The 14,306-nt window shown below is 54.1% G+C and overlaps 2 protein-coding genes across 3 annotated transcripts in view; both read left to right on the top strand.

Moving 5' to 3' along the window:
• Window positions 1-1,910: 1,910 nt before the first annotated feature.
• Window positions 1,911-12,684, top strand: PABPC1L (poly(A) binding protein cytoplasmic 1 like; the record flags this gene model as incomplete). Of its 2 annotated transcripts, none has more annotated exons than XM_082065151.1 (14): window positions 1,911-2,103; window positions 2,886-3,079; window positions 3,614-3,729; window positions 4,477-4,616; window positions 5,388-5,482; window positions 5,666-5,803; window positions 6,356-6,451; window positions 7,323-7,589; window positions 8,367-8,457; window positions 8,744-8,872; window positions 10,149-10,288; window positions 10,657-10,750; window positions 11,629-11,759; window positions 12,601-12,684. In XM_082065151.1, 14 exons carry the CDS (start codon window positions 1,911-1,913, stop codon window positions 12,682-12,684), a joined length of 1,908 nt encoding a protein of 635 aa, XP_081921277.1. The 2 variants fall into 2 exon arrangements, with proteins under 2 accessions (XP_081921277.1, XP_081921276.1); XM_082065150.1 differs by having other exon boundaries at window positions 8,744-8,906; window positions 10,099-10,288.
• STK4 (serine/threonine kinase 4) overlaps window positions 6,452-14,306 on the top strand; it is a 55,351-nt gene continuing 47,496 nt past the window's right edge. Inside the window, exon 1 of the mRNA XM_082065152.1 lies at window positions 6,452-6,462. The gene's annotated coding sequence lies outside the window, so the exon portion shown is untranslated. The remainder of the gene's footprint in view (window positions 6,463-14,306) is intronic.

Here is a 14,306-nt window from a genome sequence, read left to right as displayed (position 1 = left end):
CAGCTGGGGTGTGATCTCTGGGGATGAAGGTGACCTTACAACATTCAGGTGTCATCCAGACAAAAGGTGACAGCAGAGACCAGGTTCTGTATCCCGTGGGTCTCTGTGGGGTGTCTGGGTATCCTGCCGTGGAGTTTGGGAGCGTGTGTCAGAGGACAAGGGCTTGGTACCGAGCTGTGTGTGCCTTACCGGCTCCTGCCTGCATTTCTTACCTCAGGGAGTTATCTACCAGAATTTGCAGGTGATTTCCTAAAAATGTGTGGGTGGAACATGCAGCCTTGACAAGTGCTATCAGAGTTCAAGGGCAACGGCAGCCCCGGTTATTCGGAAAGCCAGGAGGGTGAGCGGCCATCCCCCCACCCCGCCGTTTGCAATAATCAGGAGATGCAACCGCCGGCGTTCTGCCGAAACCCGTAAACTCCGCGGGGCTGGGGGCGGCTGGGGGAGACCGGGGGGTACCGGGGAGCTGCCGCTCCGCTGCCCGCGGGCGATGCCGCTCGGGGCGGGGCCGGGCCGGGCCGCAGCTGGCGGGGGGCGGAGGGGCCGGTCCCGCCCCCGGTGCCGCGGCGGGAAGAGGCGGGCGGGGGCGGCAGCCGCTGCTGCGCTGCGAGCCGAGTCCGCCCGAGCGCTCCGTGTGAGTGCGGGGCCGGGATCCGGCTCGGGGCCGGCGGGGGGTTCTCCCGGGCAGGGCCGGCAGATCGCTGCTCCGGCGTGTCGGTGGCTCGGGGCACAGCCCTTTCGCCGGGCGCTGGAGCTCCTGGGATGCTCGGCAGCCGGCGGGGATGGGGCCGTACAGCATCTGTGCTGCCTCCCCGCCTCGCCCCGGACCGGAGCTCTGCCTACTCCCCTCCGTCTTCTTTCCTCCCTTTCCACCCCACCAGCCGCAGAGCAGTGCCGGGTTTGCTCTCTCTCCGCTGTCTTTATTTGCTGTCGGTAGTGCTGTGAGGTCGCTGGGAAGCCCATCTCGGGTGCATGAGGGGTAGGGCTGTTATGCAGAGCTGGTGCACAGCTCTTCTGTGCTCTGTCCTTCGTGGTGACTTGTCTTCGGCTGAGGGATTGCTTGATGCACCTCTTCTATGTGTGTGTATTTACTATGGGCATCCTTAGGGGGTCTTAACAAATGCCTCAGGTCTTTTGAGCTTTAATGTAAGAGCCCCAAAGATGGGCTTTATAAGCTTTCAGGGCAGTACCTGCATCTCTCTTGTCCCACTCAGTACCTTGGGGATCTCAAGTTGATATCTTTGCACACAACTTTATACCCAACTGAAAACAGTGGGAGATTGAGCGTTGCTTTTCCTGCTTTGGAGACCTTGTCAGCAAGCTGAGGCTTGTTTCTCTGGGCAGGGCTGGCTAAAAACTTGTGTTTGCCTTGTTAGAGATGGAGGCGGTTGCTGGGAGTCCTGGCTACAAGAAGCAGTTTCCCTGGCAGGGCAACGCTGGGCATCACAGCAAACCTGGACTCCTCGGGTTTGCTCTGGTTGAGCAGGCAGCTGGAAGGAGCTGTTACAGAGGAGTTAAAATGGAAGTCTCTGGTGGAGAAGGGCTATTTACCTTCTGGAGGAATGAAACTGCATTTTGTTTCTCTTGGTTCTTGAGTGTTGAAAGGAACAAATCAGTGTGTGCAGTGTGTTTTGTCCCTCTGGTCGCTCTCCAGATTTTGGGGACTCTGACATGGGCAGATCACCCCAGCTCAGCTTTTGTACCAGTATTAAAGTGTCCTTGAAAAAAATCTGGGAACTGCAGCATCCTTGGGGCATTTCCCGTCCCAGCATTACTGGTGGGGGGGGCACGGCTTGCACTTACAGTGTGGCCAGCCCTAGCGTGGGTCCGTGGCTGCCGTGTGCGATCTGAAACCCTCTCTCTGCAGCCTTGGGTCTGTCTTCCTCTGCAGCTGAGCTTTCTGGTCGACCATGAACGCCAGCGGCCCTGGCTATCCGTTAGCCTCTCTCTATGTGGGCGACCTCCACCCAGACGTGACCGAAGCCATGCTCTATGAGAAGTTCTCACCTGCTGGGCCCATCATGTCCATCCGAGTCTGCCGGGATGTCGCCACACGCCGATCTCTGGGCTATGCCTACATTAACTTCCAGCAGCCTGTGGATGGTAAGGTGCCTGTAACGCAGCCTCGAGGAACTGCCTCGTAATGGGGGCTTGGGTGTGCAGGAGAAGGAAGGGCAGGTGGTGGACAAGGGCAGAGCTGTTGTCTGAGTGGATGCCTCAGCTGTTGTGACTTGGCCACATTCTGCTGCTGTTGGGTTTTGGTTGTAACTAATCCCAACCAGATGGTGAACCATCCCACTCCCATCTCAGAGACTGGGAGAGGATGCAGCAGCTGGGTTTGGGCTTAGGAAGGTGACTTGCAAGATCCATGAGCTGATGGAGAAGGGTACCAAAACCCCTTCTTCCCTTCTCCGGGGCAGCCAGCTGCCCAATGCCTCACAGTGTGAAGCGAGACCCCTCTCCTGGCAGCATTGCCATGATACAGCGCTGCATGGTGTGGTACCCAACAGATGTTTCACGCTGGAGTGAGGCAATGGTGATGGGAAGGTGTTAGGTTAGTTGTCCTGGATACCAAAATCCTTACTGAGTAAACGAGTTGGGTATCTGCCAAACTGGAGCTTGCAGTGAAATGAATGATCCTGTGGGAATCAGACATGCTTTGGAGAGGAAAAAAACTTAAGCAGGAAGGAGTGATGTGGCTGGAAGGAAGGAGAGCAGCCCCTGCCTGGCCCTGTGCCCTGGGAGGCAGAGCTCCCAGTCTCAATTAGATTAGTGATCCCCTGTCCAATCGTACCCCTAATTCCTGTGCCCGTCCCAGCTGCCGTAGGATGTGAAGGGGATCTGTGTCACCCTCCTCTCTCACCCTGTTCTTACCTCTTTGCCAGCTGAGCGAGCCCTGGACACCATGAACTTCGAGGTGATCAAAGGCCGTCCCATCCGCATCATGTGGTCCCAGCGGGACCCTGGCCTCCGAAAGTCCGGGGTGGGAAACGTCTTTATCAAGAACCTGGATGACTCCATTGATAACAAAGCCCTGTACGACACATTCTCCGCCTTCGGAAACATCCTGTCGTGCAAGGTACAGGTGCCCGTGGGCCCTGGAGGAAAGGGCTTTCTGCAGAGCTGCCCAGTGTTCTCAGCAGTGTGCTCCAGCCAGCTGAAATTCACTTTCTCGTTCTGCTTCCTACAAAGTTTCCCCTAAATCCCCACCTGCTTTGAAGACAGGAGGCCCTGCTGTGTTTCCCCTTGGGAATGGGGTTTTCCCCCTGTCCCCCTTCTTCCCAATCCCTGCATGGAGACATTGTGTGTTGTTCTGCCTGAGCTCAGGGCATTCATGGCACTTGGCTCTCAGTACACCATGAGCTCTAGGGCATCGTATAAAGCACCGGGTGCTGGAGGGCAACCACCTCAGCCCCAGCAGGACAACTGACCCCGGGCAGCATCCCAGTGCAGCTCAGCTGTCGTGGCAGTGGGATGTCAGGGAGGGTAAATAACACTGGGAAACAAGGGTGAGTTTTCATGCAACTTACTTATGTGCAAGCAGAGAGAAAACCAGTGTCTGTCTCTCTTTTTTTCCACCCCCGCCACCATCCTCTTTGCTCTGCATTTGTAGGTGGTTTGTGATGAAAATGGATCTCGTGGCTATGGCTTTGTTCACTTTGAGACTCACGAGGCAGCGACTCGAGCCATCGAGACCATGAATGGGATGTTGCTCAACGACCGGAAGGTGTAAGTGGAGGAGAGGATGGGAGCATCTCCTCACCTCTGTGCTTGGTCCTCCCTTGCCTTGGTGTGTGCTGCGGAGGAACCGCCTGCCCTGCTCGGCTCCCACCTCCTGCAGCTCTTCCCTCCCTTCCCGTCCGTCCCCTCCGTGCTCTCTGGGGCAGTGAGTCACTTGTGGTCAATGCTGGTGGAAGTGTGATAGTGGTTTGGAACTGCTCCTTATGGTGGGGAAGGAGTCCAGCCCTGGGCTGTGTTTTATTGCTGAGGCAGTGTAAAGAGTGCCCACAGAGCAGGCTGGTCATCGGTCTCTGCTGCCAGCATCAGATAATCTGGGCAGGAAGTGGTTTTTGTTGTTCTTCAGCTCCTTGCTCATATTGCATCACGTTGTTCTCCGCATCCGTCTCCACAGAGGAAAGCAGCTGCCCGGGGAGGTTGGGGATACCTTGGAGGAGGAGAACTGGCACTTGGTGACATCCTTTGGAGTCTTTGGGGATCTCCTGGGGTGATAACCCCATCATGGGGCTGTCCCCTGTATTACTGTTCCCATTTCAGTAGTGCCAAGTGAGGTCTGGGCAGGGGAACACCAGGGTGAAGCTGCTGAATATGAAACACCATGTGGATTCATGGGCGAGCAAAGCACAGCCTGAGATGTTGGGGTCTCTCTTGGCCTGTACCGAGACAGATGTGCCTGTGTCCATCTTCCCTCTGAGGAGGACGCGGAGGGTTCCATGTCCCTCTCCTTGCTTCCTGCAGGTTTGTTGGTCACTTCAAATCCCGCAAAGAGCGCGAGGCAGAGTTTGGGGCGAAGGCGATGGAGTTCACCAACGTCTACATCAAAAACTTTGGGGATGACATGGATGACGACAGACTGCGGGAAATCTTCTCCAAGTTTGGTGAGTACAGTTGTTGAAGCAAAATATCCTCGTGTTTGATAAACTGGTGTTGGGGCAACTGCAAAGAAAGCTGGGGAGAGTGCTTGACTGGAATACTGACCTGTTCTCTCAGTGGGATCGGACTTGCTTAAATGCTGTGTCAGCAAATGACTACAGTGTCTTAAATCATCAGGACATTACATGTGCTTTCTTGCAATGATGGAGGAGAAGTTTACTAGGTGCTCTCCTGGAAAAAAATATTATCTTTTTCACTTTCTTGGGTAACAAAAGTTGGGTTTTTGTTTTGTTAGTTTTTGAAATTGTCTTGAAACCAGCATGTTGTCTGGTTATAGGAGCCCTGCGAATAAGAGATGTTGAGTCTGAATTTAAAGCAAAAAAGCCTTTTCAGTTTTAATGGAATATGTCTCTTGTGATAGGGTTTAGTATTGTGCCAACCTATGGACTGTACTGTCCATGCCTGGCCAGTGTTAGCTCAGGTAATCTGTAAATACCCTTCCTATGAACCCAATACATGTGTTCATATATAAAGCAGACGAGAACTTCTGGCCAAAGAAACTCATTGCACCAGCCGGAGAAACCAAAAAGCCAAGAGCCATAAGAGCAGCACCCAGGGTGGTAGGGGTTGTCCTCACCAACGCACGCAGCCTCCTGTCCCTGCCCTGCGGGGGGATCCCACTGTCTGTCCCCCCTTGGCTCTCTGGTGCTGCCGTGGCTGCTCACTCTCCTCGCTGGGCTGTGGGCCCCCTTCTTCACACGTTGTTCCTCTTTCAGGAAAAACGCTAAGTGTCAAAGTCATGACGGACAGCACTGGCCGCTCAAAGGGCTTCGGATTCGTCAACTTTGAGAAGCACGAAGACGCCCAGAAGGCAAGAGGCTCCTTGCTGCTCGGCTGCTGGCTCAGCCCCAGGCTTGTCCCCTGCTCATGTTCCCACCTCTCCTTGGCGGGGGAGCCTCACCAGCTTTGTGCTGGCATTGATGGTGGTGGGTGAAGAATGGGGCTGTGGCCGTCAGCGTCCTGCTGTGCTCAGCGCCCTCCCCTCCACTGGCAGGCGGTGGCCGACATGAACGGGAAGGAGATCAACGGGCGGATGGTGTACGTGGGCCGGGCCCAGAAGCGTCTGGAGCGCCAGAGCGAGCTGAAGAGGAAATTTGAGCAGATCAAGCAGGAGAGAGTGAGCAGGTACCAGGTAAGTGGAGAGCAGGATGCTCTGTCCCTGCATCCCTGCAGGTCTGCACCAGGGACATCCCCTGGGCACCCAGGGACATCCTTGGCTTGGGAACAGCACGAGGCTCACCAGAGCACATCAGTGTGCTGGGTCCCTGCTACAGTTAAAAAAGACACACGCAGGGGCCCAGTTGCTGCCTGGTAATGTTCTGGAAAACATTATTAGGAAAGAGGAGGGAGATCTAAGCCCAGGGTGATCTTGGCAGTTGAACAAATGGGTCTGCTCTTTTCCAGAAATTAAAATATTAGTGTGGAAACAAGGCAGCTTCCTGAGGTCTTGGAGCGACTTCATAGCAAAGATTTGGGCACCTTCTTTACTCAGGGTGTCTTGCCTATGGGTGGAGCACACGTGTGGTCCTGGTTCCTGTCACCAGTCCTGTGGCAGCTCTGTGGAGGACACATCTGTGGGACATCCCATGCTCTGCAGAGCTACTGGGGAAACACACAACTGGCTGAAAAAGCTGCTGTAAAACTCAGGAGCCCAAGCTGCTTTTTTTTTTTTGCCTGTTTGCAGGGGGTCAACTTGTATGTGAAGAATCTAGATGATGGGATAGATGACGATAGGCTGAGGAAGGAGTTCTCTCCCTACGGCACCATCACCAGCGCCAAGGTGAGGGACTGGGGCTGTCACTGGGGCTCCTGGGGTCAGTGAGCCGGTGTGCTCAGCCACTGGAAATGGACCAGGATGATCATCCTGTGGAGTTATTGTTCCCTGCTGACGGCTTGTGTCTCCAGTCAAGTGTAAGGGACACACCACTTGAACTCCACGCTGTCCTGAGGAGCTTATTATTCAGCAAATATTTGGTAACTTTACTGAGTTACCACACTCCCAGTGAAATTCAGGGTATGGGACATTAAAGCCTCATAATTCTGAATATTGCACAGCTGCTCTGTGCTTTGGGACCTATGTGACACTGATGCAAATGGAAATGACCCAGAAACCACCTGTCTGACAGGCTGGCATTTTGCCTCTTGGAAAACCATAAGTCTCAGTCTTGCCACCAAGACTGGTGTCAGTCTTCTCTTGAGGGCCATGTGTACATGTGCAGAGGGATGGTCTGGCTTTACGGTCAGATACCTGTAACCTGCCAGCTGCCAGGGACAGATGCTGCCTGATCCTTGGACAGGACATGGTGTCCCCTGGTCCCCAGCTCTTGCTGGCTCCTGTGATGTAAAGCACCAGAGTCTTGCTGGTCTGTGGGCCCTGGGCAGGGGGTGGACACAGAGCCCTGGGAGATCATGGGCTGCAGATCTTGGGCTTCATTTCCCAAACCTATGGGTTTTGCCCAAGCAAATTCTCCCCTTCCCCAGACAAACCTCACCGTGGAGTCCCATGGGTGCAGCCCCATCCATCCCCCCCGGGTGTGAGGGCTGCAATGGGGTGCCCACGGCTGGCAGGTCCTGTGCACCCCCTGCCGCGCGATGCTTTGGGTGCTGCAAAGATCTGTGGACTTAGTTGTCTTGTTTTAATCCAATTTTAGGTGATGACAGAGGGTGGCCACAGCAAAGGGTTTGGGTTTGTATGTTTTTCCTCCCCAGAAGAGGCTACCAAGGCTGTGACCGAAATGAACGGGCGGATCGTCAGCACCAAGCCTCTCTACGTTGCACTTGCTCAAAGGAAAGAGGAGCGGAAAGCAATCCTCACCAACCAGTACATGCAGAGATTAGCCACCATGAGGGCTCTGCCCGGCCCTCTCCTGGGCTCCTTTCAGCCCCCCCCGGGGTACTTTCTACCCCCTATTCCCCAGGTGAGAACCCCTTTCCGAATGGCAGCCTTGCACAGGGACACAAATCTGCCCTGGGCTGGAGGAGGGGGGTGGCAGCTGGGCTGAGGAGCAGAGCTGGGGTTGTGCAGACCTGGCACAGGCTGGAGTGGGATTGGTGGGAGCCGCTTTGGGCTTCTGTGTAAGTGGCAGGGATTGCCAAAAGCCTGGTGGGGTGCAGGTGTTCTAGGCAATGGGCTGGGGATTTAGTAAGTACCCTGTTTCTCCCAAAATAAGACCTACCCTGAAAATAAGCCCTAGCATGATTTTTTTTTGGTCAGGATTTTTGAGGATGCTCGAAATATAAGCACTACTCCAAAAATAAGCCCTAGTTACAGTTCATTAAAAAAGTCAATTTAAATAGTGTCCATGCAGCTATACATGTAAAAAGTAAGCATCTTTTGGAGCAAACTGATATAAGACCCTGTCTTATTTTCAGGGAAGCAGGGTACCTACTGCTCCTCAGAGGAGGGAACCACGCAGGAGTTTGGTGGGAGGGTGTGAGCACGGAGAATGAGTCTGCTGATGAAATGAGGGGAGTGAGAAGGGTTACAGAGCTGCAAAAGCTCACGGGGAAGAGATAAGTGTAGCTGCTGGAGGACACGTGGGCAGCAGGACTGGAGGTCAATCGTTCAAGTGCTCTGGCACACCGCAGAGCATGGTTTTGGCTTGTCTGTCTGCATGCGGCAGCCACCGAGATGCTCCAGGTTAGATCTGGCTCAGCTCCCGAGTCACCTTGGGTAACATGTTCTCCTTTCCCAGCCACAAACCAGAGCTACCTTCTACAGCCCCAGCCCAGTTGTCTCAGTCCGTCCTGCCACTCGCTGGAGTGCGCAGCCCTCCCGGCCTCCCCGTGAGTCAGCCCGTCTCTCCCCGGGGCTCTCGGTGTGAGCTGGGCTCAGTTGGGGACCACGGGTCTATAAAAGCAGCACGAAGCGTGTAACCACAGGTGGATGTGGTCTGGAGAAGCGTGCGGGGGTTTGGTGCAGGGGTCACGGTGATGGGCACTGGAGGATGAGATGTTGGGGTTGACCCGGTGAGATGCTCCCGAGCTTTCCCCAGTCACAGTCACTTCTCCCAGTTCTCCTTGCATGCCTTAGCTACCAATAAGCTCTATTAATCCTGCTCCATCTCTACAGCGGCATATCCTGCAGCTACTCCCATCCTGAGGGCTGCTGTGCCACCCCGGCGCCTGCTCACCAACATCAGCACCATGAGACAGGCCTCCACACAAGTGCCCCGCGTGCCCCCCCAGGCCCAGAGAGTGGGTGAGTTGGGGGAGGACCTGCCTTGGACATCCCCGTGCGTGGGTGAGGGTGCTTGCTGCAAGCTTGGGTCTGCCTCTGAGGACGGATCGGTTTGTGACATTGCTCGTGGAGGAGTCTGGATGGTGCCCTTGTATGTGATGGGACTGGAACAATGTCTGTAGCAGATAAGTGTGTAGCTTTTGGGGAAGGTTGTGGTCTTTCAGGTGATGGGACAGGTCTCTGATATGCATGTTGGTCTGGTTGGCTGCTGCTTCTCAAATATGTTCATTAAAGGTGATGATGATGCAGCCATGGCACCCTAGGCTTAGCACTCAGACTGAGGTGGGGGTTGGGACAGGGCTTCTTGGGCAGAAGCAGAGGGTCACAGAAGGTCCTACAGCCTCTGGCTGAACTGCTGCCATGGCCAAGCCTCCAGTAAAACACACTCATGTTGGAGGTGTTAGGAGCTGAGGCCCAAGAACCAGACCTTGCTGGCACCCCCAGGGCCTGGCTGTGCTGGGGCCGTCCCTGTGTCCCAGGATGGCCCCTCCACTTGCCAGCCTGGCATGGCTGTGCTCTGCAGGGCTGGTGACCAAGCTGCTGCCCTGCGCACAGTGCCCAGAACACTCCTCACCCTGAGTGCTTTAACCCTGTCTGTCCCGCCACCCCTCTGCCTTCTGTGTCGGTGACCAGGAGTAGGATGCTTTGAGGAGAGGCAGAAGTAACTCAGGGTGGAAGATGGAGTGAATGAAGGTCTGAGGTCCCCTCAAACATGGGACTGTCCGGTGGGGTAGCATTGACCTCCAACCATCATGGCTTCATGTGATTTAGCCCAAGGTGGTCTGTGGTGTTGGATGTCTTATCACTGAAAAGAGCAGGGGGACCAGGAGGGCTGTCTTTGGGTTTTTCTCCTCTACGTGTGCCCTTGTCCTCGTGTTCCTCTGCCCTCACCTTCTTGCAGGAAGAGAGACAGGGTGAGCCAAGGGTACTTGCTCTTGCAGCCCCCTCCTTGGTGCTGTGTCCGTCCTCTGGCTGCTGATGCAGATGGGCATTTCTATGGGAAAGACAACAAGGTGTAGGTGCCTTTGCTGGCCCTCCTGCCCTCTGCAGAAAAATCAGACCACCCCAGTCCCGTGGGCAGGATAGCAATGCCCTGCCAGTCCTGGGGAAGCTGCCTTTGACCTGGGGACTTTTGGGGCTCTCTGGCTGAGCAGACTGCCCTTGTGGTTTTAGCTTCCCCCGTGCAGACATGCATTTAACAAGCTTCTTCATAGAAATGTTCCCATTCCCGTTGCAGCCAACATCGGGACGCAGACGGTCAGCGCCCGGGTGCCCTCCTCACCCACCCTGCCACGGGGCACCCCGCAGTACAAGTACTCCTCGTCCGTCAGGAATGTCCAGCCTATGGGGCACATGCCACCCGTGGTGGCCCCACAGGTACCTGCTCTGTGACCTCCGGGCTCGGGCACGGCCACCACAGTGTGCATCAGCCCTGTCCTGCTCTGGGATAACGTGGCTGCTGAGCCTGGCCAGCCCACTGCTCTGTTTATAGTATGGGCAACTTTCCCAGGGGCTGCTGGGGTAACTGGGGCTACAGTAGCCTGGCTCTGGCTTTCCTGGCAACCAGCATCTGGATACAAGCAGGCAATGCCAGAGTCTGCAGGAGCAGCTTGAAGGGGTGAAATGTCCCACTGGGTCTGGGGACCAGCACAGTTTGGGCAAGCCAGGTAGCTTGTGCATTGCTTCCAGTGCTTTTGATTGCTGCTCTTCTCCGTGTTGTGTGTGTGTTTGTTTTCTATGTTCAGGTGGGAGAACCCGCTGTGCATGTGCAGGGGCAGGAGCCGCTGACAGCATCCATGCTTGCAGCAGCCCCTCCTCAGGAGCAGAAGCAAATGATAGGTGGGTGTCACAGTGGCTTTGCTGTAGTAGGTCCAGCTGTGGGGCTGCGTTTGCATGTGAAAGTGGACTTGCATGCACCAGGGAAAACTCAGCTGCTAGGAGAAGCTGTAAGCATTGAAAGGATTGCTCTGATATTATGCTGCTTTAAAAACAAAAACAAAACGGGCTGCATTGGAAGGGTATGGAGGCACCAAAACCTCCCCCTGTCTGTATGAGCTGCCTGGCAGACAGTGTCTGGCCAGGCTCTGCAGGCTGGGCACAGCTCCATCACACCTGGGCTGCCCCAACCTCTGTGATTCCCCGGAGCTCTGAGCTGTCCTGCATCACCAGCGATGAGCAGCTGGGTGGCTGCAGCGGCTGCGGTTGGCCCGGCCCAAGAGAGGCTGGAAAGAGTCACCTGGGGAGGGAGCAGGGAGGGATGTGCTCAGGGCAGAGGCAGCCTGGCAAAGCGGTGGTGGGGAACCTGGCAGTGAAACAATCTGTGTGCTGGAGGATGGGATGGCAGGAAGAGGACAATTAGCATTGTTCCCAGCCAAAGGTGGCTTTCCTGCTCCACACGTATTTGCTTGTATAGCTTTCCCTCCTGGTAAGCGTGCCCCATAGGTAGGGCTAGCTCTCCCCATTGTGTGGGGTGGCTGCACTGGGACTGGTAGCATTTTGCCTGCAAACACTTGCTGTGACATGCTGGAGTAAGTTTGCTTGTGAGCAGGTTTTTTTGTGCATCTGGGTGGGTTTGTTTGTTTGTTCCCGCCCCCCCCCACCTCCCTTGTATCTCTCTTCAGTTGAAAGGACAGAGCTGGGAGGGCAGGAGGGTTTGCATTGGGTTTGAAAATGCTGGAGGTCTTGCACAGTGGTGATGTCCCCGGTGTCTGGAGCAGGTGAGCGCCTCTACCCTCTGATCCACGCGATCCATCCCTCGCTGGCCGGCAAGATCACTGGGATGCTGCTGGAGATCGACAACTCGGAGCTGCTGTTGCTCCTGGAGTCCCCTGACTCCCTGCGCTCCAAGGTAGGAGGCACTTGGTGTCCAAACACATCATATCCCAAAGGGCTGACAGCCTGTTGCTGCCAGGAGAGGTGACCCAGAGGATGGGTTAAGGATGTTGGTAGCCATGGGAAGAACAAGTAACTGCTGCTTTTTTTTTTTCAAGTGAAAAATGAGCAGAAAGGGTGTTGGGTTGATGTCGTGGCACCCAGTGCCTGAACACCTGCCCACCTTCAGCAAAAGGAGAAGCTCAGAGCAGCTCCACAAAAGCACCGGCCAAGCTCTGAGGGTGGTTTGGAGGTGGCTGGAAAGTGAGAGGGGAGAAGCAGGGTGGGTGTCGCTCCCTAGAAGGACATAGGGAGATGATTTTTCCTGATAATAGATGCCAGTAAATGCTACCTCTCCGCAGCCATTTCTTCAGTTTCCTCAATCCTGGTGAATATTTAGTTTTGGTTCCCATCAAAACAGTTGCAGTGAATTCACTGCATCTCCCTGTTGGACCTTGGAGACAGGATTCACTTTCACCATTTCACTGATGTTTTTGAAGAGCCTGGGCTTTGCTGGATGGTGTCAGGCAGCTCCACCTCCAGAGGAGTCTGATTTCTCTCTGGCAAATTCTGACTCCTATAGAAAAGGAGAGATGTCCCAGCATTTCCCTTGGGATAAGCCAGGGGAGATCTTTGGGCTGATCAGTCTCTGGCAGAAGCAGCAGACTTGGGTTTTATGTTATTACTTAAGTCCTTTACCTCTTGGAAGTGAGTATGTGCAGAAGCCAGAGTGGGACTTGGGATAATGCGTTTCGTGTGCAGTGCGCTCCTCCACGGGAGCAGCTCACCTTCTCCCCCCTTGTGCTCTCTGTTGTAAGATGGAGGAGGCGGTGGCTGTTCTCCAAGCACACCAGGTCACCAAGACGTCGCACAAGAACAGCGCCGTGGCGTTCCTGCAGTGACCCGGGTAGGTGCGAGGAGCTGGTGCAGGTGTTGGCGTGTGTCTGGTGTGCTCAGGGTCTCTGGTTTCTGACTCTCAAACTGGGGATTGGGTTTCATCGTCCAGGCCAAGTATGGCTTGATGAGCAATCTAAGTATCTTTGACTGTAATATTCCACTTCTTACATCACATCCTCCATTTTCTAGACTCACGTACTCCAGAGATGTGGTTCTGTGTGGTTTCTCTGTTCACAAGGGCAGTGACTGTGCAACCAGCAAGGAAAATGGGAAAGGACCTTCTTTTTCTGTAGGTCTAGGGGAGACTGGTACAATCTTTCTTGGGATTTTCCGGTGTTTTTTGCAGAACCTTGTCAGTAAATACCCTATAGGATGTTGGACGTCCTGTGTGGGGTGACCAGGAGAGCTGGCTTTGCTGCTGGGCTGGGACAGACCCATTAACAAGCAATTCAGACTCATGTGTATTCCTCTGAAGATATTTTCTTGTGACTGCAGGGAAATGGTGTGTTGGGATGAAAATGTTCCTTTAGCAGCTGAAACTTGCATATGTGGGTTCTTTGTGTTTTTTGTAGACTTCAGGACTGAGTGCGAGTCCCGAGCATGTTGCCTTTGAAGAGCAGCAGCAGAAACCTCACCGTGCTTTTGGAACCGTGCCCGTACAGTGACCCTGGCTTGTCTTCAGTGCCCCATTGTGGTTTTTGTGTGTATTGTGAACCTTGCAGAATTGCTTCCTCCTGCACCTGTAAAAAAAATCCCCATGTTAATTCTCTTCTTGCTACTGAAAGCCTCTGGTGAAATGTAGTGTGGAACCCAGCCTGGTTCAGTTGCCCAGGAAATGCCAAGTGCTGATGAATCATCATTTTTACTGAATTTATTGGGTTCTGTAGTTTTATTTTTTTCCTGTAGCTGACACTAATAAAGTACTGAAGCTTCCACCCCCACAGCATGGGTTAATTCCCTTTGTAGAAAGACAGCAAATGTGTTTTCTCTGTTCCATGCAGGTGGAGGGATGGATTTAGGTCAGGCTGCTGCCATCAGTGTTTGAAGCTTGTGCTGCTGGTGGAGCAGCCATCCTGAGAGCTGATGGTAAGGGACATATAGGATTAAATGAACAAACTGCCAACCAACAGGCTCTCCTGATCCTTTCTGACTTTCTAGGAGAATGGCTTTACAGAAATCTCATACCATCTACCTGGATTTTATCCTTTCTAGCTAGACGTTTTGAACTTCCTTTTCAAAAGCATCATCTTCCTGTGATTCTCCTTTTGCGAGAGACCTGGTACACTGAGTGTCTTCTGCTGGTCACCACACTGTGTATGTGTCTGTGGTGCACACGACCCAGCTTTTGAGGTACTGTGGAGTAGCTGTAAATCAAAAGCTGCTTCTCCAATGTATGTTCCTGACCAGTGAATTCAAGGAGCTGCTGATGGGCCTGGAAACATTCAGAACTGCATTGTGAATGGAATAGCTTGGATGCATTATTACTCTGTTCTGCTCTCTGGGCCTCTCCCAGGCCATGTTTTTGTTGTCATCCTAGACTTACCACTCTGTTCTTCCTACTTAAGAATTTCTGTCCCCAGGGGCTCCTTTGGTACCTGACCTTGCTGAGGCTCCCGCTGGCAGGATC

This window comes from Streptopelia decaocto, assembly GCF_964273445.1.
Source record: "Streptopelia decaocto genome assembly, chromosome: 14".
NCBI lineage: Eukaryota > Metazoa > Chordata > Aves > Columbiformes > Columbidae > Streptopelia > Streptopelia decaocto.
Note: the sequence above shows the minus strand (reverse complement) of the source record. Positions and strands in the feature narration are given on the sequence as shown.